The 26,843-nt window shown below is 39.7% G+C and overlaps 1 protein-coding gene across 3 annotated transcripts in view; it reads left to right on the top strand.

Annotated features, from left to right (window-relative positions):
- Positions 1-291: 291 nt before the first annotated feature.
- Txlng (taxilin gamma) overlaps positions 292-26,843 on the top strand; it is a 48,942-nt gene continuing 22,390 nt past the window's right edge. Inside the window, exons 1-4 of one of the 3 annotated variants that reach the window (XM_055615706.1) lie at positions 413-443; positions 15,773-15,864; positions 19,540-19,840; positions 24,569-24,660. In XM_055615706.1, coding sequence (XP_055471681.1) covers positions 15,787-15,864; positions 19,540-19,840; positions 24,569-24,660 — 471 coding nt within the window. In that variant the 5' untranslated portion in view covers positions 413-443; positions 15,773-15,786. Of the gene's footprint in view, positions 444-15,772; positions 15,865-19,539; positions 19,841-24,568; positions 24,661-26,843 lie in introns of all 3 variants that reach the window. The other 2 variants (XM_055615707.1, XM_055615705.1) reach the window with 2 other exon arrangements.

The raw sequence follows: 26,843 nt of genomic DNA, 5'->3' as shown, positions 1-26,843 counted from the left end.
CTGAGGTTACTCTGCCCCCTGACGCTCGGGGCGCTCCAATCCCGATCTGTGGCTGGGCGCCGTGAGCGCACATTTTTCTGGGACTTGTAGTCTCCCCCTTTCCCTGTCCGCGCAGACTCCAGCGGCCTTCGTCTGCCCTTTGGCCTTAGCAGAAGCCCCGCCCACAATTCGACGTTCCCCACCCCCATCAAACGGCCTTCTGTTGGGAGCCAACCTCCTCCGGTCACGTGGAAGACTTTGAGGGTACGAGTGGTTGGGGCGTGAAGGGGGCGGGGCCGAAGCCCCTGCGAGGTTCCGTGCCCCTGGTCCAGCCGCTGTTTGGCTGTTGCCGTCACCTCATGGCGACTCGGGTTGAGGAGGCAACGCGGGGAAGAGGCGGCGGTACTGAGGAGGAGGCTGTTGAAGGGGGACGGGGCGGACGGCGACGCAGCCCCCCGAAGAAGGTCAGTGGAGGGGACGTCTTCGTTACGGTTGTGTTTTAGGGGATGATTGCGTTACCTTTTTCGGGGTTCACCTTTTCACTTACCCCCTTTCCCCTTTAGCTACGGGACGAACATCTGGCCCCATTCCCCCTTTCCTTCAGTGGAGTAACGATAGTTGGAGCAGGTCGGGGGTGTGGGACTGAAATGGATAGGGTAAGGAGGGACGATGGTTGGGACTTGGGGGCACTCGGCGGCGGGGGGCTGAGGGAGGGCAGGGTGGACCCCTGGATGGGAGGACGAAGGGGTGCTAGGCAGGGGAGCTCCTGGTGTGACAGCCACGTGCGGACGGAGCTGTCCGGGGCGTCAGGTGTTCTGTCTCAGCACGTGTGGTCACTTGTGCCTTGGGATTCCGCTGCCCGTGGAGGCGGCGGTGTGGGGGTGGGGGCTCACGGGAGTACGTTCAAGATTGCTCAGCGCTGGGCAGGTGCGTAGGGCGCGCTGCGGGGTGCTCCCCGGCCTCAGAGCTGAGGCTGTTGCGCAGTAAGATAACAGCGCCGGAGCCAGGGCTGTGTTTAGCCCCTTGCCCCCCTTCCCTTCGCCCCCCTCCCTTCGCCACTGTGCGGGCAGCTATGCGGGGGACGCTGTGGGACTCCCGGGACCCACACCCGGGGCTTGGTCTCTGGGCATTAGTGACCTGCCGTGAGCGTGAGGATGAGGTGGTGATGCTGGGGAAAGAGCATCATCATCTGATAGCAGTTTTCCCATTCCTGCTACTACCCTCTCTTTCTTTTCTTTCTTTTTGATTTGGTAAGCGGAAACTTGAGTGCCTCCTGGGCTTGGGGTTTGGTCTTCCTTAATTTAGCAGAAGAGCTGGACCGTTTGTTCCCCCTTGCCATACTTGTTTCATGTCAAGGAGTTTTCAGTGTCTCCCTGGATACAGGAAAATCGAGGATCTCTTTCAGAACGGGAGAAATCCACTTGTTCTGGAGCTCAGTGGGTGGAATTTTGACAATGATTGCACAATGAATAGGGTACAGGGCTTTCGGGCCCTGGAAACAAGAACTGGGGGGTATGGTATTGAAAGGTAGAAATTCCATCCTTTTTTTCTTAGAGGAGAACATCCTGAAACCACTCGACTTGTTGGACACCCTGCTTGACCACTGAGGGCTATTTAATATTACTTAATTATGTATTTGACTAATCTTAAAAGCCACTCCTGTATGAAGTTACGAAATAATATTTTTCTAATGTGATTCATGAACTTCAAAAGGGAGAACAAAGGTCTGGTTTACATTTGAGCAGTGTCAAGAATTGGCTTTTTGGGGCCTGTTCCTTTTCTCCTTCACTTTTATGATTTTTTTTGAAATAGGTTCTTACCCTGTAGCAGGCTGGCCTTAATTGACTATGTACCCCAGGCTTACTTCCAACTTACTATGATCCTCTTGCCTTAGTTTCCTGAGTGCTGAGATTACAGCCTTGAGCCACCACTCTGGCCTTTGGTGCTTTTTTCTAAGGTTGGGGATTGTCATGCTATTCTGTCTCATAAAAGAAGGATCTACGGCTTGTAGGACTGGAAAAGAAGCTGTGGCCCAACAGTTCATTGGGGATTCAACACTGTCACTTTGGACATTTATTCCCTGAGGGTGAGGAGCCAATCTCAGTGTTTGATTTCATAGGTTCCCCAGGGGAGAACTCTGATAAAAAGCCATTGCAATTGAGGACATAAGTTCCCTTTTATGCCACTGGAATAAGGACAAAAAGTCATTGAATTAGGAAGAAAGATTTAATCAACCAGTATTTTAAACTAGGAGGGTAAGAGGTAATGACTTTTGGAGTTCAAAGCTCTGGTTAATAGCTAGATATGAATAGTCTTGTATGTCTACTCTTTTAATTTTTACTTTGTATTTCTTTGCTCATGGTTTTCTGGGCGTCTTTTGGTTTCTATCTGACTATAAAATGGAATAAAAAAACATTAGTTTTTACATCTTCAGTTCAAAATTGGATGAACATCTTATGTCTGTAAAAATTAATTTTTAGTTGCTTATTCGTGATCTTCAATTTATTGATTCTAGGTTAGTAACCTGAGAAAATAGTCCCTTTTAAAAAATTAACCTCTATATTTTTGTTTTTCAGGAAGCAGAAATGATGTTAAACAAACTCAGTTGCTTTTAAAATATTGGAGGAATTGAGAAACATAATTTGTTATGGAGATGGGCTCTGTTGTTCCTGGTTCAAATCATCTGCCTACTCACTTATATTTCTGAGGCAGTGTCTGGTCTGGTCTTCCAAGTGCTGTGCAAGTGGGATTATCATACCTGCTTTTTAAAAGAGACAAAATGTTGTCATGTTCATCTGGCTGGCCTTGAACTCCTGGGCTTAAGTGCCTAGTCACTCTTGACCTGCTCAGTTAATTATAGCATGGTTTCATAACTATATTCACTTAAACAGGTTTCTTGAGGTGACTTTTCTAAAGGTAATATTGCAGTATATTTCTAGGTGTCATTTGAAGAATTGTCTTAAAACTGCTGGTACTATAGGCACTAACCACATGTAGCTATTTAATTATTTTTGTTTTTTAATATTAGGGACTGAGTAGTGGGGATTATAGGCCTGTACCATTGGGCCCAGCCTCAATTTGTTAGGGTTAAATAAAGTTTTAAACTTACCTTTTTCAATTATACTAACCAAATTTCAAGTATTTTAGTAGCATTAATATTTCTGTGCATATTACAGCAGATCTAGGACAGTTTCTGGAGTCTTTGTTTTGTTTCTGTTTTTGAAAGTCAGGGTCTCACTGTATAGTCCATGCTAACCTGGAACTCAGTATGTAGCCCATACCAGCCTCAAATTTGCAGCTCTCCTAGTGCCAGAATTACAGGTATGACCCATTACACCTGGCTCTAAGACATTGTCATTGAATAAAATTCTGTTGGACAGCATTGATTTAAGAAATGAGGTAAATGCTGGGCATGGTGGTACAGGTGGTAGAGGCAGGCAGATCTACGAGTTCAGTGCCAGCCTGGTCTGTCCTGAGAGTTCCAGGACAGCCAGCACTGTTATACAAGAGAAATCCTGTCTTGAAAAACAAATCAAACAAACAATAAAAACTAAGCATACGTTATTAAACATAGATATTTACAGAAATTTGAGTAGAAATTGCAGAGCAGCAATGTGTTACAATTTGTTATAATTGTTCAGGTGCTACAGATATATTATTACTGTGTAACCCCATCTTTTACAGGGTTCAGTAATGTTATACAATGTATGAATTTTGACAAGTGTATAATAACATGTATCTAGAGTAGCTTGTGCTCCACCTAGTCATCCTTCCCAACTGCTAGCGCCAACTGATATTTTTCGCTTTGGTTGATATTTATTTATATGTCTTTGTGTGTGTGTGTATGTGTGTCAGTCATAGTACATGAATGGTGGTCAGAAGACAGCATTTACCACATGGGTCTCTACAGAACAGACTCAGGTTAGCAGTGAGTGCCTTTACCTACTAAGACATTTTGCCAGTCTTAAAGTAAGCTTTTTTTTTTTTTTTTTTTTTTTTTTTTGTTTTTTTTTTTTACTTTTTTTTCCTGTTTTAAATTAATTTTTTTTTTTTTTTTTTTTTTTTTTTTGGAGATAGTATTTCACTGTATAGCCCAAACTGGCCTCAAAATTCTGATCCTTCTGCCTTAGTCCTCTGAATGCTGGGATTACAGGCATGTGTCACATATCATGTCAGGTGGCCACTGAATGTATGTGTTTATTACCAGACAGGGCTCTCAGTGTATAGTTTAGAGTGTCCTACCAAACTGGTCTTTTAACTGTTTCCATAGTTTTTTTCTTTTCTAAAATGTCTCAGTGTTTTTGTTTTTAACTAAAGTTTTGCTTGGGAATATTAAAAGGTGATTTGACTAGGAGCAAGAGAGAAGTCTCAGTCATTAAGAACACAGCTGTTCTTATAGAGGACCAATTCCTAGTTCTCATATCAGGTGGCCTGTAACTCCAGCTTCCGGGAACTCTAATGCCCCTGGCCTCCATGAACACTTGTCCATACCCACTCACCTACACATAATTAAAATAAAAATCGTAAAAAAAAAAATTAACTGCTACTAAAATTGCTTTTAAGTCTACAAACCATTTTAAGTCCAAAATATGATACTTGGCTTCATTTTAAGAAAACCTTACATTTATATAGTGTCCTATCATTTTTATAGCATGTTTGCAAATACATTAACTCTATTAGCATCACTCAGATACTTTAGAGAAGGTTGGGCAGCTGACATTGCCCTCATTTACTGATGATACACTGCTAGGTAAGGTCAGGTGATTTGCCCAAGGGATGAAGCTAAGTCTGGAAACTTATGGCCTTTCATCTATATTGTGGTAATAAGTAGTGTAGTAGTAGGTAAATAGTATAGTTTTTAGAGTCAAGACTCTTGGCTCTCTGCCACTTAATAGCTCTGTAACCTTGGGCATATTTCTCACACTACAAGCCTCACTATACACTATATACACTCTATTAGGATACACTGTATTAGGATTATTGTGAGGAATGAGTTCATATGACATTTGCCATAGTGGGAAGTATATAAAATTTTATGAAGTTTGGAAAGGATAATATATGGTAGACCAGATTCTGTTGCTTTTAGGGTGCTATTAATTTTGTAATCCATCTTCCAGGCTTTGTATTTTCTCCCCTTCCCAGAATCTCTGATAAATTAGTCCAGCAGGCAAGAGTATAGTTCAGGAAGGAACCATTTTTGTTATTTTTTTTTTTCCCTATTTGCCAACCTGATGAATTTCCACTTTTCTGGCATAGATATTAATAAGTAAATGGCCTAGTTACATTATTTTAACTATTGCCAAGGTTTCATTTAAAAATATTTTAAATTATGTGTCTGTGTGAGGTATGTGCATGTAAGTGTGGGTGCTTGTGGAGGCTAGAAAAGGGCATTGAATTTCCTGAAGCTGGAGTTACAAGCAGTTGTGAGCTTCCTGACATGTTGCTGAGATCTGAACACTAGGACAGCAAGTTCTCATAACTGTTGATCCATCTCTCTGGTCCCCTAGCTTTTTTTTTTTTTAAATAAGATGCAGGAAAAGCTACAATGATATCATCTATATACAAGCAGTACTTTCTTTTAGTAATATTCACATTTCATATTATAGTGAATGTAATACTCATTTGTCTTTTTCTTTTTTTCTCTCTCTTTCTGTCTCTCTCTCTTTCTTTTTTTTTTTTTTTTTTTTTTGAGACAAGGTCCCACTGTGTATCCCAGCCTTGGGAAGTCTCAAACTTGTGATTACTTAACCTCAGCTGCCAGAATACTGGGATTAAAGTTGTATGCTAAAATTTTATGTGTCATTTATTGGTCCTGACTGGAGAACTTGTATGTAGGAAACATTAAATCCACATAAAATAGAGTGTATGTATGATCACTTTTTCCCATATTTCTTGGGATGGAACAAGAAGTCTTTGCTAGTTAAATGGTATACCATTGGACCTATATCTCTCAGCCCCTTTGCGGGGATTGTTTACAAGATTCATCATAGTTGATTCCTTACAAATATGTAGTGTTTATATTTTATATTTTTTAGACAGTTAAATTTCAGAGGAAAGAAATTTGATCATTTTTTAATTTCATATAGTGTTAGGTACTTAAGTGTTTGTTCATGAATTTTAATATCTGAGTTTACAAAGTAGTTGGTATTACTTTTTAAAAACCTCTTTATTTGACATATAATCTTTAATATTAGTAGTTCATTCCCTCTCATTTACATTTTGTCTTAACTTGAACTCTCTTCAAATATTTTCCATTTTTATTTTTCAATTTTTATACATTATTATAAAAATTCTTGTAAATAAATAAAACATCATATACTGAAATTAACCAAATCCAAGTGAACCTCTTTATACTCAGAACAGAAGCTGTGGAGCTTCACATTAAATTTTATACTTTCAATATCAAATATTTTATGTACTTATTCACCACCAAAACCAAAAAGCAATTAGTTTTATATCCTCTTTAATAACTCATGTCCATTATCTACATTCAGTCAGTCCTTATACACTTATATTTAGCCTTTCTTGTTTTTTTTCTTCATGTACATTTGTTAACATATAATTGGCTACATTCTGCATATGAGAGAGAACATAAGGCTTGCTCTTTCTGTGATTATGTGGCCTTACTTAATGTACTTCTAAGTATATCCATGTTGATGTTTTTTTGTTTTTTCAAAATAGGACTTCATTCTGTAGTTCTGGCTGGCATGGGACTTGCTATGTATACTTGAACCATACCTCAGGCTGACTTCAAACTCCCAGAGATACATGTGCTACCACACCTGGCTCTCTGTAATTTTTTTTTTTATCAAGACAGGGATTTTCTGTGTAGCCTTGGCTGTCCTGGACTTACTCTGTAGACCAGGGTGGCTTCGAACTCACAGAGATCTACCTGCCTGTGCTTCCCAGAATGCTGAGATTACAAGTGTGTGCCACTGCACCTGGCCCTTCTAATTTTTTACCTTAAGTTTTCTTTAGAGCATTCCATTTTTTATATGTACCAAATTTTCATTATCTAATCATCTGTTCTCTGACAACTAAGTTGATTATAAGTCTTTGCTATAGTGAATAAAGCAGTAATAAACAAAGGAGGTGCAAATAATCTTCAAACTGATTTCCATAGTGGCTGTATTAATTTTTACCTTACAGCATTTAATATCTACTCACAATTGGTCTGGGCTTGGTGGCACATGCCTCTAATCACAGCACTTAGGAAGCAGAAGCAAGCAGAGCTCTGAATTGGAGGCCAGCCTGATCTACATAGTGAGTTCCAGGACAGCCAGAACTGCAGAGTGAGACTGTCTCAAAACAAAGCAAAACAAAAAAATCTACTTATACTTGGACCATATTTTTTTATGATTCAGTTTATTTCCTAGTTGATATTCTATTTCCACTTGTGACTAATTAAATTTTATTAGTTGTGAAAAAGGTACATAAAATGATCAATGTGTCCTATGTTGTCAAAATAATTTTTATTATAATTTATAGTTTTATGTGTTGATTCTTGTGTTGTATTTCCAAAGTGTCTACATAATGGCCTTTATTATTCCCTCTCTGAATAATAATTACTTGTAACACATTTTTGTCTGTCTTCTTTATTTTTTTTCTTCTTTATTTATAGAAAAGTCATAGTCGAATGGTGAGAAAGATAGACCAGTAGCTTAGAAACATATTTTCTTTTTCTGCCCCATACCATGCCACCCTCTTCCTTTTGTTGAGACAGCGTCCCACACTAGCCCAGGCTGTCTGTAAACTCAGTATGGATGTAACCATGGTTGGCCTTAATTTTGTGGCAGCCCTACTTCAGCTTCCTAAGTGCTGGGATCATAGGGATGAGCAACCACAACCCATTAGCAAGCACGTTTCTTTAAGGATTGTTTGGATTAAAGTGTAGGCCATGTTAAAAGTGAGAACATAGGCTAAAAAACTTATTGTATGTATATTGTGTGTGTGAATGTGTACAAGTTTTCTCTTTCCATGACAGGAGCATGGATGAAATATAACAGCTTGAGGTGTTGATTCTCTCCATTTTTATAAGATTCTAGGGAACAAACTTGGATTGTTAGGCTTTGAGGCAAGTACCTATACCCACTGTACCATCCTACATGCCCCAGATAATGCTTTTTATAAAATGTCCTTTATTCAAATATTCTTATTTGTTAAAAAGTTATTTATTATTTTTGGAGGGAGGGGTTTGAGACTTGGTCTCACTATGTAGGCTAGCCTCCAATTCACAGAGATCCACCTGTTAGTGGAGGCAGAGGCAAGTGGATCTCAGTGAGTTCAAGGCCAGCTTGATCTACAAAGAGAGTTCCAGGATATCCGGTGCTACACGGAGAAAACCTGTTTCCAAAAACCAAAAGATGGATGGATGGATGGATGGATGGATGGATGGATAGATGGATGGATGGATAAAAAATAAAAATGTTGGCTGGAGATACAAGCAAATAAAATGACAAGAGAAATAAAGAAAGATTGTTTTGTTTTTGTTTGGAAAAGCAACTGCTTTTTATTTTAAAGGGGGATCATATGAGCTCAGCAATTTGGCAATTTGAGACTGCCCTTTATAACATAGCAAGGCTCTGTCAAGAGAGAACAGAGACAGGTGTGGTGATGCATGCCCGTGATCCCAGGACTTAGGGAGACAGAGGCAGGTGGATCGCTGTGAGTTTGAGGCCAGCCCTGGTCTAAAAGAGTCCAGGACAGCAAGAGCTACACAGAGAAACCCTGTCTCATAAAAAGGGCGGGGGTGGGCAGAGTGGGGAAACTGAAGAAATGTCACTTCTGTGATTACAAGATTGCTTTCTTTCTCTCTCATGCTAGCACTCTTTGGCTCATGCTAATGAAGCTGGCTCTCATGTTTTTAAGAGGCTGATGGAAAGACCTATATGGCAAACAATCAAGGAAGGTCTTTGGCCAACAGTTCATGAGGAATTGAGGCCTCAGTCCAACAAGCCATACAGAATTGAACTCTGGCAACAGCCATAGGGTAAGCTAGGAACTGGATCCTTCCCAGTCAAGACTTCAGATAATTTCAGCCTGTGGGACTCTATCAAGGACCTAGTTAATCACCCAGATTGCTGAACTATAGAAATTGAGATCATAAGTATTTCAAGCTACTAAAGTTTTGTGGCAGTTTGTACACAGCAGTAGGTAGCTGGCAAAAAAAAAAAAAAATCAGTTTTCTTTATAAATACATTAGCATTTATTTTAATTTTCTGGCATAATTTATAATATGGTAAATATTATTAGGTATAGCCCATGGCAGCATAAGTTTCTTGGAATTCTCAATCACCTATTGCCTCCTCCTCCCTGGTGCTGGGATTACAGGTATGCTATACAATGCCTGTCTCTGTTTTTAAATTACACCGATGTATTCATCCTATTTTGGATGTTTGCCTTATTTTATTTATTTTTTCCTACTTGATTAAACTTGGAGAGCTGGCATGGAATCTACCTAATTCTTTTGGCAAGTGTGTTCAAATTATTTCGGAGAACTTAATGTTTGGTTTGGTTTTGGTTTTGGTATTTTGAGACAGCGTTTCTCTGTGTAGCTCTTGGCTGTCCTGGACTCGGTAGACCAGGCCGGCTTTGAATTCACAGAGATCCGCCTGCGTCTGCCTCTGAACTGCTGGGATTACAGGCATGCTACATTGTAACCAGCTTGTTTGCTTTTAAAAGAGAATTTAAAAATAAATTTTATAATACTCATATGGAGGTCAGAGGACAACTTAGAAGAATTGGTTTTCTTCCACCATATGTGTTCCAAGGATCATAAAACTCAGGTTGTTAAGCTTGGCAACAAATGCCCTTACCCACTGAGCCATCTTACTGGCCCGCAAATCTTATTTTCAATAGCGACATTCTTTTACCTTGTATGGATTGTCATTACTTTTTAGCCAGTTTTTAGATTGTTTCCAGATTTTCCTTGGTACATAGTAGTGGTTTGCTGAATAACCTTTTGTATTCAAATGAGAATATTTGGACACTAAATCAAGCAGAATTGCTAGGTAAAAGCTAATATGAATTCAGATGTTGATAGAGATTGTTTACCGCTGCAAACCTCAGAACTACTAATTTATATCTTTTGATATTGTACTGTGTGGCCTATTTGGGTACATTGGGGTTTGTTGTGTTGTTTTATTTTTTTTAATCTTTAAAATTTGGCAAGTAATAGCTGGGTGTACTGCCACACACCTTTGATCCCAGAGCTAGGCAGACCTCTGAGTTTGAGGCCAGCCTGGTCTACAGAGTAAGTTCCAGGATAGCCAGAACTACATAGTGATACCCTGTCTCGATAAACAAGCAAACAAACATTGGTAGGTAAAGGTGATGCCTTACTTTGATTAGAATTTAAATTTTAAAATAAATTTATTCTTGTCAGTGCATGTTCACTATGAGTGCATGTGTGGAGATCAGAAGAGAATTTTTGGGAATCGGCTCTTTCACCATGGGTTCTAGGGATTGAACTCAGGTTATTATTGGGCTTATGCAGCAAGTAGTTTTTTAAGCCTTTTTGAGACAGGGTTTCTCTGTGTGACCCAGGTTGTCCTGGAACTTGCTCTGTAGACCAGGCTGGCCTCGATTTCACAGAGATCCACCTGCCTCTGCCTCCCAAGTGCTGAGATTAAAGGCGTGTGCCACCACCACCCAGCTGCCACTACCACCTAGCTTCGGCAAGTACTTTTATCCAAAGGTAGATCTTGCAGGCCCATTGATTGGTATTTTAAAATATATTTATTATTTTTATGTGTATGTGTGTGTGCCTGTGTGAGTTTGTGTGGTGGGTGAGTTTGTGTGTGCCTTATGCTCTTGGGGTCTGGTAGAAGACATTAGTTCTGCTGGAGTTCAGGCAGTTATGAGCTGCCGTGTGGATGCTGGGAACCTCACCCAAGTCTTCTGTAAGAACAGTAAGTGCTCCATTGAGCCATCTCTCCAGCCTGATTGATGGTTTTATATTTCTGTTATTATGAGCAAGGTTGAAATGTTTTTCTCTGTTGGGCATATTTAGTTCACTGTGGTATACCTATTCACAAACCCTTGAAATGAGGGCTTCCTGTGGCTTTTGGGTTTGTGTGAATTCTTTAGTTATCATTTAGTGACTTGATTATACTCACCCCACCACACCCCCACCGGGTTATTGTTGGTTTTCATTGTTCATGTTCCAGTTTTGGTTTACCTGCAGGTGTGAGAATACCACTTTGCTTCCCTTCTGCCTTCCCTCTCCCTCGCAATATGGTTTAGGATATGTCCTACCGAAATAATTTGTTTTCTTTACCAATTTAAAGTGACACCATTTTTAATGTTTGTGTGGTTTATGCTTGAAGATAGTGCTATATGATTAGGAACTCTCAGGTAAGTATTTCATAAAAAATAAATAAAATGTCACCTGTCACTTGTGTGTATGTTGTTTGTTTTGTTTTGTTTTTGAGACAGGGTTTCTCTGTATAGCCTTGTCTGTTTTGGGCTTGGACTCACTTTGGAGACCAGGCTGGCCTCAAACTCACAGTAATATGCCTACCTCTGCCTCTCTGAGTGGTGATTATTTTTACCCTTGGTATTGGGATTTGGACCCAGGGCCTGGTACATGCTAAGCAAGTGTTCTACCACTGAGCTGTATCATGCCATCATTTGTTTTTTTAAATTTTATTTTCAGAGCATCTTTCCATTATTGTTGATTTCTGTTGTTTGTTTTGAGTCGGGGTCTCTTTGTATAGCTTATTGTAGAGCTTTTGATCCTCCTGCCTATAGCCTTCCAAGTGCTGAGATTACAGATGTGTGCCACCATATTCAGTTTCTCCTGTGGTAAGACTGTGGTAAGATGGCTAGGACACAGTACAAAAATATTTGTATAGAAGTAGATAAAGGATAATTACAAAACAGTCAGTAGTTAAGGTTACCAGCCTGGACTGAGAAACTTATATTGCTAGGGTTTAAATCTTTGCCCTGCAATATACAGCGACCTTTGACCATATACTTTGCCGTACCACAATTTGTTTATCTGTGCAAGAAAGTGATAAAACTTTCATCATGACCTTGTGTGGATGAAGTTAGTTAATAATAGGAGGTGCTTACCGAGGTCCCCAGTTGTAGTATTCACTGTTATCTATTCATGGAAAAGAATGTGTGAAAGAAAATATACCTAGAATATTTATGAAGACAGTAAGAAAGTAAGTTTCTTTCATGGGGCTTATGTAGCCAAAGTGGACCTTGGACTTCTGATCATCCTGCCTTCACCTCCCAAGTATTGAATTGCAGGTATGAACCATACCATCATGCCAGGTTTAAAATAATGGTAGCCCACTAACCAAGTGGGTACCCTAGTAAGGGGAACAGGAACTATTTCTGACATGAACTCAATGACTGGCTCCTTTACCTCCCCTCTCCCCCTGAGAAAGGAACAGTCTTGCTAGGCCACAGAGGAGGACATGGCAGCCAGTCCTGGAGATACCTGATAAGCTAGGGTCAGATGGAAGGGGAGGAGGACCTCCCCTAGCAGTGGACTTGGAAAGGGGCAAAGAGGGAGGGTAGTATTGGGAGGGGATGAGGGAAGGAGCTACGGCTGGGATGCAAAGTAAACAACCTGTGATTAATATAAAAATAAAAATAAAATTAAAAATAGTTACTGTAAGAGAAGGTAGAATTAACCCTGTCTTGTTTAAAGATAAAACAATAATAGTAGCACTTCTTTGATATGTGACAGGAATTTAGAGGTAGAAGTAGCTACAAAGATTGAAAAATTACCAGGCAGTGGTGGCACACACCTTCAATTCTAGTACTTGGGAGGCAGAGGCAGGTGGATCTCTGAGTTCAAGGCCAGCCTGATCTACAGAGTGAGTTCCAGGACAGCCAGGGCTGCACAGAGAAAACCTTGTCTTGAAAAAAAAAAATTGAAAAATTGGAAAGTATCAAGTACATAGGGAATGACATCATAAAATTAGAAGGGAAACATGAGATGTGATGGTAAGCTTTATACCATCCTTATGTTGAATGGCACTGGCCATTTTGAGTTAGGTAATTATTTTTAGCATTTAAAAATCTTTTTAGGGCTGGAGAGATGGCATAGAGGTTAAGAGCACTAGCTGCTCTTCCTAAGGTCCTGAGTTCGATTCCCAGCAATCACACGGTGGCTCACAACCATCTATAATGTGATCTGCTGCCCTCTTCTGATGTACAGGCATACGTGTAGGCAGAACATTGTATACGTAATAAATAAATAAGTCTTTAAAAAATCTTTTTGTTATTTTGTGTGTGTGTGTAGAAGTCAGAAAACATCTTCTGAACTATTTTTGCTGCATCCCTTTTTGAATCTTTTTTATTTTTTTTGAGACAGTTCTCAGCATAATGAGTAATTTTTAATTCAGTTTCCTTTGGCATTTTGAAGTAGCCAAAATTGTGCCTTTTGTCCAAATTAGGGCAATGAAAAAAACAGAAATGGGTAAAAATATTTGCCAATCATTTAGCTGATAAGGGACTTATAGCTCATTATATAAAGTATAAAAAAGTAACAAGTAACTAAATGAAATAAATGGACAAAGTATCTGAAGAAACTTTTTCCCAAAGAAGGTATACAAATGCCTAATAAGTAGACGACTGATGCCAGATATTTTCAGTCCTCAGAGAAATGCAAACCCAAACCACAGTCAGTTACTATCCCAGCACTCTTGATGAGCATAGTCAAAAAAGACAGTAAGCCTTGGCAAGGGTGTGGAAGAATTAGAACTGTTAAACATGGCTGGTAAGTTCAAATCTTACAAAGGGGTTGGGGAAACAGTTCATCAGATCCTCAAAGGTTAGGTGGAGTGTCTTACATTACATCACATTCTGCAGAGATCTGAATGCTAGTCCACAAAAATATTCATTAGTTTTCATGGCAGAATTGGTCAGCATTGGCCAAAAATTGGAAGTAATTTAAATACCCATCTATTGGCAAATGGATAAATAAAATGTGGTTTGTGTCTGCGGTGAAGTAGTATTCAGTTATTATGAGTGAAGGTACTGTATCATGTGATAAAAGTTATATGAAAAAAGTCAGGAAAGGCCACAGACTTGGATTCTGTTTGTTGAAAATGTCCAGTATAGACAAATACATAGAAAGTATATAAGCCTAGGGTTAGTGTGGAAGATAAAAGATTGCTAGCTAAAAAGTACAAGGGTTTCGTTGTTTGTTTGTTTGTTTTTCGCTTGCTTTTGGTGTTTCTTTGACAAAGTGTCTCTTGTAGATCAGGTTGACCTGTAATTCCTCTCCATGTACTTCCACTTTCCTATCCTGGGATCATACATATGTGTTACCACACTGGGCTCAAGGTTGCTTAAATTGACAGAAGTCCAAAAGTCCATCTTACCTACCTGCTACAGATTAAAATAATAATAATAATACATGCTTTTAAAGATACTTTGAATTGTGTTCACATTCTAAGTGCTGTTTCCAGAGGTACTCCAGCTCTACTCAGTTGGAATCTCTAAGAGTAGATAGAGGACATGGCAAAAAGAAAGGGGTTCTCGGATGTCTTAGGCATCCTGGGTAGGCATCCAATCATTGAGTTATATCTCCAGCCACTAAATTGCAACTTAATTTTTTTTTTCATTTTTTAAATTAGTATACGAGTCCTTAGATATCAGTTTTAAAAATGTTTATTTCTACACTTATAAGTGGATATTAGCCATATAATATAGGATAAACATACTAAAATCTATTGTCCTAAAGAAGCTAAACAACAAGCATGCCCCTAGGGAAGAGGCTTAATCCTCATTCAGAAGAGCAAACAAAATAGATATCAGAAGTAGAAGACATGGAACAGTACAGGAGCCTTCCACAGAGAGTCTCTGAAAGATTATACCCAGGAGGGTATCAAAGCAGGTGCTGAGACTCATAGCCAAACTTTGGGCAGAGTGCATGGAATCTTATGGAAAAAGGGGGAGATAGAAAGACCTAAAGGGGACAGGAGCTCCACAAGGATACCAACGGAGCCAAAAAATCTAGACCCAGGTGTTCCTGCAGAGACCAATGCTCCAACCAAGGACCATGCATAGAGAATGGAGAGGACCCAGACTTCCTGCTCAGATGTAGCCTATGGGCAGCTCAGTCTCCATGTGGGTTCCCTAGTTAGGGGAACAAGGTCAGTCACTGGCGTGAACTTGGTTGGCTGCTCTTTGATCACCTCCCCCTGGCAAAGTGGCCTTACTAGCCATGAAGAAAGAGGATCCAGGCAGTACTGATGAGACCTGATAGGCTAGGGTCAGATAGTAGGGGAGGAGGACCCCTCCTATCAGTGGACTAGGGAAGGAACATAAAGGGAGAAAAGGAAAGGTGGGTGGAACTGGGAGGAGATGTGGGCTACAGTGAATAAACTCTAATAAAGAATAATAATAAAAAAATATTTATATTTTACTTCATTTATGTAACTCTGGCTGGCCCAGAACTTTCTTTGTAGACTGTGGGTGCCTGGAACTCACAGATCCACCTTCTTCTGCCTCCTAAGTACTGGGATTAAAGGTTTCTGCCATCACATCTGGCTAAGATTTGTGTGTGTGTGTGTGTGTGTGTGTGTGTGTGTGTAGAAAGAGATAGACAGAGAAAGAAAGAATGAGAATATATATACGACATATGTGCAAACCCACAGAAGCAAGAAGAGGGTAGGTGGAATAGCCAGCAGGTAGTTAGTTGTGAACTATCTGACATGGGTTCTGGAAGCAGTGTTCAGGTCATTTGAAAGAACAGCACATCTTCCTAACTGCTGAGCCATAGCTCTAGCTCCCCATTGTGAAACTTCCTTCCCTCACCCCTAAACAGGGTCTCATCTCACTATGGAGCCTGGAACTCATTATGTAACCAGGCTTGCCTTGAATTTACAGCCTCTTGTCTCCAGTGTGCTAGGATTAAAGGTGAGTACCACCACACCCAGCATCCTTGTGCAGCTTTCAACACACTTTTAAATCAGAAAAGTACACAAATTATGAACATTTGGATTTGATAAATTTTTAGGAAGTGGACATCTGTGTTATTCTGTCTGTCATTCTAGAAAGCCCATGCAGTGCCTTATTCTAGTACAATCCATTCACCTAGCTTCTTTTATATGTAAATTGTTCCCTTCCATAAGTATTCTGTGATTCCTTCCTCTTAATGTTGGGTCTGTGAAAGCTCTGCCGATGTGTTTGCAGGAGTTCACTCTCATTGCTCAATGGTCTGAACATATTGCAAGTGATCAATTCTTCTGTTGAGTTGATTTCACTTTAGGACTGTTCCAAGTAGTGCTGCTTTAAAGATTTTTGGCCTTTCAGTGCACCTATGTACACACTTGGGTGAAATCCTAAGAGTGGAATTAAGTGGGTTAGAAGCTATCTAGATTGCCAAAGAATTGCAGTGCCAATTTGTTCTCCAGAAAGCAGTGTCACTGGGCTATAATTCCAGCACTTTGGATGTGGTGTCTGGAAGACCAGAAGTTCAAAGTCATTTTTGGAGATACACTCAGTGTTAGGCCAGCTTGGACTACATGTGACCCCTGTCTTAAAAAGATGAAAACAATCCCCTAAAAGCACAGAAACTGATTTATGTCAACTCTAGATTATAAAAGATAAGTATTATTTGCCTTAATATCTTCATTCCCTTCTACATTGATCCTTCAATTATTTTTAGCTCTTCAGTTGTATATACTACGGTTTGAAACATCTTAATTTTGTGTGCATATTTGTTTACATGTGAAAGTACTGCCTCTGTAGGCTAGATGTGATGAATCCCTCTGAAGCTAGAGTTATAGGCAGATAGGAGCTGCCTAACATGGCTGCTGGGAACCAAACTTGGGTCCTTCAGAAGACAACTATATACTTGTAACCACTAAGTATCTCTCCAGCCCTGGTACGTTACAATTGGAAATAACAGGTAGCTCAGGGGGTTAAGGCAGTTGGCACCAAGCCTGAAAACCCAAGCTTAATCCCTGAGACCCACAAGGTGGAAGAAGAGAACCAGCTCCTACAAGTTGTCCTCTAATAACTTGTCAGATGTATTGTGGCATTCTTACACACACAAACACACACACACACACACACACACACACACACACACACACACACACTCTGCATGCACAATATACAAGATTTAAAAACCAGATTCCTATGCTGGGCAGTGGTGACAACGCCTGTAATCCCAGCACTTCAGAGGCAGAGGCAGGCAGATCTCTGAGTTCAAGGCCAGCCTGGTCTAGAAATCTATTCCAGGACAGCCAGGGCTACACAGAGAAACCCTGTCTTGAAAAACAAACAAACAAACAAACAAAAAGACCCCTAGATTCCTGGTTCTATCAATTGTTTTTATCATCTTGCTCAGGCTGGCCTCAAACTTAAAATTTCCCTACCTTAATTTTGTTTTGTTTTGAACCATAGTTTCACTCTGTAGCTCACTAGCCTGGAACTCACTGTACAGCCTAAGCTGGTCTTGAATTTCTTCAGTTTTCCTGCTTTTTTTTTTTCCTGAAACAAGGTTTCTCTGTGGAGCCTGGACTGTCCTGGACTTACCTTGTAGACCAGGCTGACCTCAAACTCACAGAGATCCTCCTGCCTCTGCCTTCTTGAGTACTAGGATTACAGGCCGATCTTCCTGCTTTAACCTTTTATTTATTTTAACTTTTTGAATTGAAAACAATTTTGTTTTGTTTTTGCTTGTTTGTTTGTTTTTTTTTTTTTTTAGACAGGGTTTCTTTTTGTAACAAAGCCCTGGTTGTTTCGGACTTGTTTTGTACACCAGGCTGGCCTCAAACTTGCTGGGATGAAAGCTGTATGTTACCATGCCCAGCTAAAAACAATTTTCATATATAATATATTTTGCCCATGTTTTTCCCTCCCCCAATATCTCCCACATCTGCTGTGCCATTTTTATGTGCTAGGATTATGGGTATGAACCACCAGACCGAACAAGTGTAATTTGAAAAAAGTATTCTTTTTCTCTTCTAGTGCTGGTGCTTGAACCCAGGCCTTGCACATGTTCTTCCACTGAGCTCCAGCCCCTTAATTTTCAAAGTATCTTTTCTCTACTTGTGATAAGGGAACTATATTAGGTACTTTGTACCTCAGTTGTATTTGAAAAGGAAGACACCCTCTTTTCTTTTTTTTTGGGGGGGTGAGGGTGGAGTTCGAGACAGGGTTTCTCTGTGTAACAGTCCTGGCTGTCCTGGAACTCACTCTGTAGACCAGGCTGGCCTCAAACTCACAGAGATTAGCTCACCTCTGTTTGATTAATGCTGGGATTAAAGGTGTGCACTACCACCATCCAGATAGAAACCCTCTTTTCAACCAGAAAGGAAATGTAGAGTTTATAGTTGTGACATATCATGTAACCAAATAATGTGAAATAAATATGATACAGAGAAGAGAAATAAATAGGTTTGGCCAGCTGTGGTGGGGCTCACCTGTAATCTCAAAATTCAGGAGGCCCAGGCAGAAGGATATTAAGTTTTAAGCCAACCCAAGGTATGTATTACAAGACCCTGTCTTGAACAAAAATACGACAAAAGAGAATAAGGTAAAAGTAATGATTCAAGGGAGAAGAAAAAGAGATATAAGTGCTTTTTTGTTTGTTTGTTTTTGTATGCATGCCTTTCATATTAGTGATAGGGAGAGCCATTTAACATGCCAGTCTCCATTTCTTTGGTATAACATGAGAGAAGTTTATTACTTATTCACCTAATATTCCAGTATGTGTTTTCTTTGCAGGTAGAGTGTCTTTTCTGCATGTATACAGAATTTGGGCGAGGCTGCTTTTGTCGTCTGGCTCCGCTCTTATACCACCTTGGTGACCTCTGTATTTAAGCAGAGTGGGAAAGAGATGGAGGACAAAGAACATGTCCTGAGGATAAAAATCTGTTTCCTGAAATCACAGTCATAGCTTTAGCTACCTTCTAAGAATACAAATGTGTTGCTAAAGCGACATTCACAGCCTGGACTAATATGGGAATCTTATCTGTCAAGGAGCTGGGAAATGTATACAATGTGCTGGGTACTGGCACTTGTCCCTCAGTGCCTACTCCACTGGATACTTTGGGAGCTAGTTTTTGGTGGATAGCCACCTGGCCAGCTAGCTGGGCTGTCCTATCAATTTTAAGATACCAGCAGTATAGTTAATGTTTATCAACTTGGGACAGTTCACCGTTGAAAGGATAGTAATCATTTTTAAATGGTGAATTTTTGTAGAGAAATAAGTTTAGATTTATTACTAACTGGCATTTTAGCCTCCTTTGGTCACATATAGTTATGTTGTATTTTTACTTTACCTTTCGGCAATGTTATGGATGGGATCCAGGTGCTCTTGAAGTAAAACACTGCTACCTCAGAGCTATATCCCAGCTGAGAATATAATGTAATATAATATTATAGGATAGGATAGGATATATGATGTAATAGCTTTATGTTTAACAGTTTAGATCATGTCTCAGCGAAACTTAAAAGCTGCCTTATTTACATCGAATGCACAAACCACTAAGTAAAACTGTCAAGCTATGGCACGCCATTGGTTATAAATATTGATTACATTCAATTTACCTCTTTCCATTTTTCTTCCATTTCCTGTAGTTTGAAATTGGTACAATGGAAGAAGCTGGAATTTGTGGATTAGCAGTGAAAGCAGACATGTTATGTAACTCTCAAACAAATGATATTCTTCAACATCAAGATTCCAGTTGTGGTACAACTAAGAAGCATTCACTGGAAGGGGATGAAAGCAGTGACTTTATAACAAGGAACAGAAATTTGGTGAGCTCAGCCTTCTGTACTCAGGAGTCAAGAGAAGAAATTCCTGGGCAAGAAGCTCTAACAGTTCCCCCTGATGGCCAGCAAGATTCAGAGTGCAGCAAGAACAAAGAGAAGACCTTAGGTAATTAACTCTGTTCATCAGTTGAATGTTGTTTTCACATAGTACTCATTTTATTCACATTGTGTACAAGACAGGTAACCAGGAACACTGCCAGGGTGGGCGTACTTAGCTAAAACACCTGTTATGGGCCTGTGAGATGGCTCTGTGGCTAAAGGCACTCACTGGCTAAGACTGAGGACCTGAGTCCTTGGGACCCATAATTGTCAAAGAGCACAACTACTACAAGTTGTCTTCTAACCTTCACACATGTACTGTGGCATGCACATACACACACACACACACACATACACACACACACACACACACACACACACACACATGAAATCAGTATAAAATAAATACCTGTTGCCTCAGGCTAGTCAGCTTCTCCATTGCAGTTATGTGCAGGTGGTGGAAAGAACAGTAGGAAGCTTAGTTATTTCTCTTTGTATAATCAAGGATTAACTCTCAAAAAAATTGAGGCTAGAATGGTATTTGACTTGCCTTATTTGCATCTTTATGAGGCTGATCAAAAACTATGTGAAAACTGTGTATTTATTTAATCAGTTTAAGACTGGACATTTTGAGATCTGGAGTGATGGCTCAGAAGTTATGAGCACTGGCTGTTCTTCCAAAGGTCCTGAGTTCAAGTCACAGCACCCACATGGTGGCTCATAACCATCTATAATGAGATCTGGTGCCCTCTTCTGGTATGCAGGCACACATGCAGGCAGAATACTGCATAAATACTAAATAAATCCATTTTTAAAAAGAAAAAGACTGGACATTCCAGCACTCAGGGAGGCAGAGGCAGGCCCAGTCTACAAAGTAAGTTCCAGGACAGCCAAGCCTACGCAGAGAAACACTCTCAAAAATCCAAACCAAACCAAACCAACCAAACAAACAAAAAGACAACCAACAAAACAAACAGAAGACTGGACATTATGTTTTATAGACAGTATGCTAACTGTACTTCAGAAAGGGAATTAACCAGCTTTCAAGCGTATTTTTTACTTCCATATAGCTTGTGATTTAGAATATGATATGCTTAATCTTTTTTGTTTTTGAGATAAGGTCTCACATATTTTGGGCTAACTTCAAATTTCTTGTGTTACTGAGGCTGGCCTTTAACTCCTGATGCTCTAGACTTAGCTCCCAAGTGCATCAAGGCATGCATAACTGGCTGGACCATTAAATTGTGTGTTGTTGTATCTTAGGTCATTCTTCCCCATGCCAAGGATTGAACCTAAGGTCTCATGCATGCTAGGCAAGGATTCTTCCACTGTGCCATATCCCCATTTTGTGATATGCTAAATCTCATGAAGAAAATTAAAATCTCCTTTGAGTCTCTCTGGTTGCCCCTGAGTTTATTGTTTGTTTGTTTGTTTGTTTATTTATTTATTTATTTGAGACAGGGTCTCTCTATATAGCCCTGGCTGTCCTGGAACTTACTGTGTACCAGGCTGCCTCAAACTTACAGATAACTACCTGCCTCTGCCTCCTAAGTGCTGCAATTAAAAGTTTACCGTTGCACAGCCTGGTGAGGTGGCCGGCCCATGCCTGTAATCCCAGCACTTGGGGAGGCAGAGGAAGGTGGAACTCTGTGAGTTTGAGGCTAGTCTGGTCTACAAAGTGAGTCCAGGACAGCTAAGGAACTCTGTCTCCAAAAACAAACAAACAAAAAGTCTATCATCAATCATACTTTACATCTATGATTGATAAGGGGTGATTTTTGTTGTTTGTTTTTGTTTTGTGACAGGGTTTCACTGTGCAGCCCTGGCTGACTTGAACTGCCTATGATTAAAGGTGTTTGCCACCACACCCAGGTCTGTGGCTGTTGTATATATGTCTAGAGTTATGTTTCTTTGGGGCAGGGATTTTCTTTTGAGAAAAGGTCTTGTATGTAGCCCAGGCTTGCCTTGAACTCAATATATAACCAGACATGTTAGGGTTATCAGTACGTACCACTCTGGCATACTTGAGTTACCTTTCTTAATAACTTAAATCTCCTTCTAATCTTTAAGCTGTAAAATGTTAAGGAATATGAAAAGTAATCTTTTTGTCTTTTTAAATTTTTTTTAAGACAGGTTTCTCTGTGTACCTCTAGCTGTCTTAGATTCAGTCTGTAGACCAGGCTGACCTCGAACTCACAGGGATCCACTTGTGTCTGCCTTCCCGAGTGCTGGGACTACAGGCATGTGCCACTGTGCTTGGGTGAAGAATAATTATAATTCCTTTTGACACTTTTTTTTTAAATCAGTAGTCCTAATTATATTTATAAAAAGTCAAAGGTAACACATAATTTATTACATGAACAAGCAACTAAGCATATATACATACCCAAGAAGATTGAAACTTGCATGCATAGAAGTTTTAGACAACGTTCATAGCAACATTCTTAATAGCTCAAAAATAGAAAAAAAGCACAAATATTCATTATATAATGAGTATATATAATACGTAAACAAAGTATAGTCTATTTATATGATAAAATATTATTTAGCTATAGAAAGGAAGCATTGATACAGCCTTCATGAATGAATCTAGCAAAATATTTTGCAGTGTAAAAGAAGCCAGACACAAAAGGCTACACATTGTAATAAAGTCTCTTTTGTATGAAATCCAAAATTATAAACTTTTTGGAGACAGAAAGTAGATTTGTGATTGCCAGGGTTCGGGGCAGATGGAAGAGCAAGAAGTGTATACTATTGGATATGGTTGGTCTGGGGGATAATAAAAACACTCCCCAGTTAGATAGTTGTGACAGTTGTACAACCTTGTGAACATACTAATTGTTGGGTTTCAGACTTAGGACAAGCAGCCGAGGTGCCTGTTTAACATATCAAAGCAGACCTGGCCTTCAGGTTCTCCCAGCATCTCTCAGTCCCTACCTGTTACAAGTCAATGGAGACAAATCAATGGAGACTTACTTTACATCCTAGGGGCTTAGCTTACTCCCCCCCACCCAAAAAAAAAAGCGTTTATCTATATAATCTAGACATTTTTGTCTCTCCTTTCTCCCTCTCTGTGCACTTTTTCCCTTCCTTTCCCCCTTCTCTGTCTCTCTGCTTCTTCACTTCCCCGGCTCCTTTCCTTGAGACCAGTGAAGACACCCAATAGCTGTTCCCAATAAATCTGCCTTCATACTTTAATTAGGCTTGAATTGGTTCATTTTGTTGGCAGAGAATACCTATCACTAATTTGTGTACTTTTTCATTTTCTTTTTGGTATACTCAAGAAATAAATTGTGTATTTTAAAGTGAATTTTATTCAGGTGAATGGTACATACCTATCATCTCAGCTACTCTGGAGGATAAGGAAGAAGGATTGTTAACTTGGGGCAGCATATCTCTAAAAACAACAACAAAATTAAAAATAAATTAAAAGTGAATTGTAGTTTGCAAAGTGTTTCACACGAAAAAGTCCTAGTACTGAAAACAAAGAACAACAAAAGCCTTTGAATTTAAGAATACTCGTAATGTTCTTTTTGGTCTTAGGCTAAATAGTTCCTGGGTTTTTACTAATAAATGTATGTGGATGGAAAAGTTTTGTGTTTTTTTTTTTTGTTGTTGTTGTTGTTTTTGTTTTTTTCCTTTTTTGGGAGATGGAAGAAGGCATCTTACTCTGTTGGGCTAACGGGATCTTTCAGAAGCCAGGCATGGTGGTGCATGCCTTTAATCCCAGCACAGAGGCAGGTGGGTCTCTGTAAGTTCGAGGCCAGCCTGGTCTACAAAGCAAGTTCATGACAGCCAAGGCTACACAGAGAAACTCTGTCTTGAAAAGCAATGACAAAAAAGTAAGAAATTTAAAATATCACCTATTTTAAGCCAGGTGTAGTGGCAAACACCTTTAGTATCAGCACTCAGGAGGCAGAGACAGGTGAGTTCAAGGCCCACCTGGTCTACTACATAGTGAGTTTCAGGACAGCCAAAAACTACTGAGAAACCATCTTAAAAAATCATCTATTTTGAAACACTCAATCTACATGATTTTCCTTGTCAACGTACTTAAAATACTGTTAAGCCTCCTCTACCCCGGCCCCAGGGGAGAGTTATCTTGCTGTTCTTTTACTTTTGATAACATTGGCTAACGCGGGAAGAACAAAGTAAATCACCAGAAAATAAGTTACTTAAACTGCACATATGAAAAGTATGTGCATTTGAGATAGGCAAACTATATAACCAACTGAAAGTCTATTTATATTTATACTTGGTCAGACGGAAACTTTTAAAATTTGTCTTTGTTATTTTAATTTGCCATTTGTCTTAAAATAGGCATCTAATGGTTAGACAAGGGAATATTTACCTCTTCAATAAAAAGAATTCTAAGTTAGCAGTGTTAATGAGTGGAACAAGTTAAGATGGGGATGGATGAGGAAGAGAGGAGAGTCTGTTAATCCAGAGTGTAAAAGTAGCTCCTCACCTTGATGAGAATCAAACCCAGGACATGGTAGCCAATTGTTCTTCCACTTAGCTATATTCCTAAATAGTTTATTTGGTTTGGGTTTGGTTTTCTGATACTCTGTGGCCCAGGATGGTCTTGAACTGGAGAATCCTCCTGCATGTTGCAGTTAGCAATTTGAGCCAACATATCCAGCTCAAAATAGCTTTCAAAATTGAACTGGCAAATACTATATTTCTCATAGGTAGAAATTATTTTATTCTGAGATTAAAACATGGGAAGTATTGGTAGAATTCACAGGTCATATTTGATCTTACTATTCAGTACTTATTTCTTGGTCATCATTAGGAAAAGAAGTTTTATTACTGATGCAAGCGCTAAACACCCTTTCAACCCCAGAGGAGAAGCTGGCAGCTCTCTGTAAGAAATATGCTGATCTCGTGAGTATTCAATCATAATTGTGAGGGCCATAAAAATATAACAGAATATGTGCGTGTGTGCTTGATAAACTTTTTAACATATAATATTGATATAGCCTAAAATGTAAAATATTTTATTCAAAATTTGAAAGAGAGAGAATCTGATTTCTTGGGGTCTTTTGTCGTTTTCATTATTTTATTTTGTTTTATTTATTTATTTTTGGATTTTAGAGACAAGTTCTTGCTATGTAGCCTTGGCAAGTGTGGAACTTGCAATGTAGACCAGTTTGGGATTAAATAACTTATAGAGGTCAACCTGCCTCTGCCTCTGCCTTTCCAGCCCTGAGATTAAAGGTATGTGCTAGCACACCCAGCTAATTTTTCTAGCGTGCTAAGCTGTGGTATAGCCCCCCTTTGTTTTCTTGGTATTTAAGACAGGGTCTGGTTTTATTGTAATATGTAGTCTTCAGCTTCTGGGCTCAAGTGATCCTTCTGCCTCAGTCTTCTGAATAGTTGAACCTGTAAGCATGTGCCATCATACCTGGCTGGCGTAGATTTTCTGAAACTCAGTGTTAGAATTATTTGTTTGTTTGTTTGTTTAGTGTGCTTGAGTATGTGAGCACACGTATGTACACAAGTATGAATGTGTGTGCATGAAATTACATATGTGGGCAGTGCACCTGCATGCATAGAGCTCTAGGTTCCGTTCCCAGCACTGCATAAAACAATGTGGTGTATTCCTGTAATCCCAAGATTTGAAGGGTAGAGGCAGGAGGATTAGGAGTTCAATTTCATAGGGAGTTTGAGACCAGCTTAATATATAAGACCTTGATTCGAAATTGTTTTGAGATAATATTTATTAATAGTTAAGTATTTTTCCAACTTTTGAAGAAAGGATCTCTTTTTTCTTTTGTTTTTGTTGTTGTTTGAGATGGAATCTTATGTAGCCTTGGTTGTTCTGGTACTTGATATATGGACTGAGCTGGCTTTGGATGACTCCCTCTGTAACCCAGATATTGAGATAGGTAACAAGTGGTAAGGCTCTCATTCCCCTCCCTCTTGTCTCGGTGTGTGTGTGTGTGTGTGTGTGTGAGAGAGAGAGAGAGAGAGAGAGAGAGAGAGAGAGAGAGAGAGAGACAGCTACAAAGATGACAAAGGTCAGTGGAAGGATATTGGGTCTTTTGGTCTTATTGTCTTGAGACAGGGTCTTTTACTAAAGTTGGAACTGGTGATCCTCCTAACACACACACACACCCCTCCCCCAAATGACAAAGGTGTAACAGGTGTTTATATAACTGTACCTCTCTTTTTATGTGGGTATTGGGGGCTTGAACTCAAATACTCATGCTTGCTCAGAAAGTACCCTTACCTCACTGAGTACCTTTGGGATGGGTTTTTTCTCTTTCTTTCTTTCTTTCTTTCTTTCTTTCTTTCTTTCTTTCTTTCTTTCTTTCTTTCTTTCCTTCCTTCCTTCCTTCCTTCCTTCCTTCCTTCTCTCTCTCTCTTTCTTTCTTTTTTTCTCTTTCTTTCTTTCTTTCTTTCTTTCTTTCTTTCTTTCTCTCTCTCTCTCTCTCTCTCTCTCTCTCTCTCTTTTTTCTGAGACAGGGTTTCTTTGTGTATCTTTGGATGTCCTAGACTCACTTTGTAGACCAGGCTGGCCTCTTGTACTCGCAGAGATCTGCCTTCCTCTGCCTCCCAAGTGCTGGAACTACAGGCGTGAGCCACCACGCCTGCCTAGCAGGGATGGGTTTCTTACAACATGAAAAGCATTATCAAACATTCCCAAGTTGGGCTCAGCAGTTCAGAATGCTTACTGCTCTGGCAGAGGACATGGGTTGAATTCCTAGCACTCACGTGGTCTCTCATAACAACCTGGAACTCCAGTTTAGTTCTAGGGGATCTGATGCCTCTTCTGACACAAATTAGTTCCTGCATGTATGGGATGCACATACATACACTCCAGCATGCATAAATAATACACAAAATTACATATATATATATATTTTTAATTTACACAAGTTGTCTAGGTGTGGTGCTGCACATTTATAATTCCAGCACTTTTGGGGGATGAGGCCAGAGGATTGCTGTGAGTTTGAGGCTAGCCTGGGCTATAAAATAAGACCTTGTATCAGAAAAGGAAGGAAGGAAGGAAGGAAGGAAGGAAGGAAGGAAGGAAGGAAGGAAGGAAGGAAGGAAGGAAGGAA

The sequence above is a fragment of the Psammomys obesus genome, unplaced genomic scaffold (assembly GCF_907164565.1).
Source record: "Psammomys obesus unplaced genomic scaffold, mPsaObe1.curated_primary_1811, whole genome shotgun sequence".
NCBI lineage: Eukaryota > Metazoa > Chordata > Mammalia > Rodentia > Muridae > Psammomys > Psammomys obesus.
The sequence above is the reverse complement of the archived record's forward strand: the minus strand, read 5'-3'. Positions and strand labels throughout refer to the sequence as shown.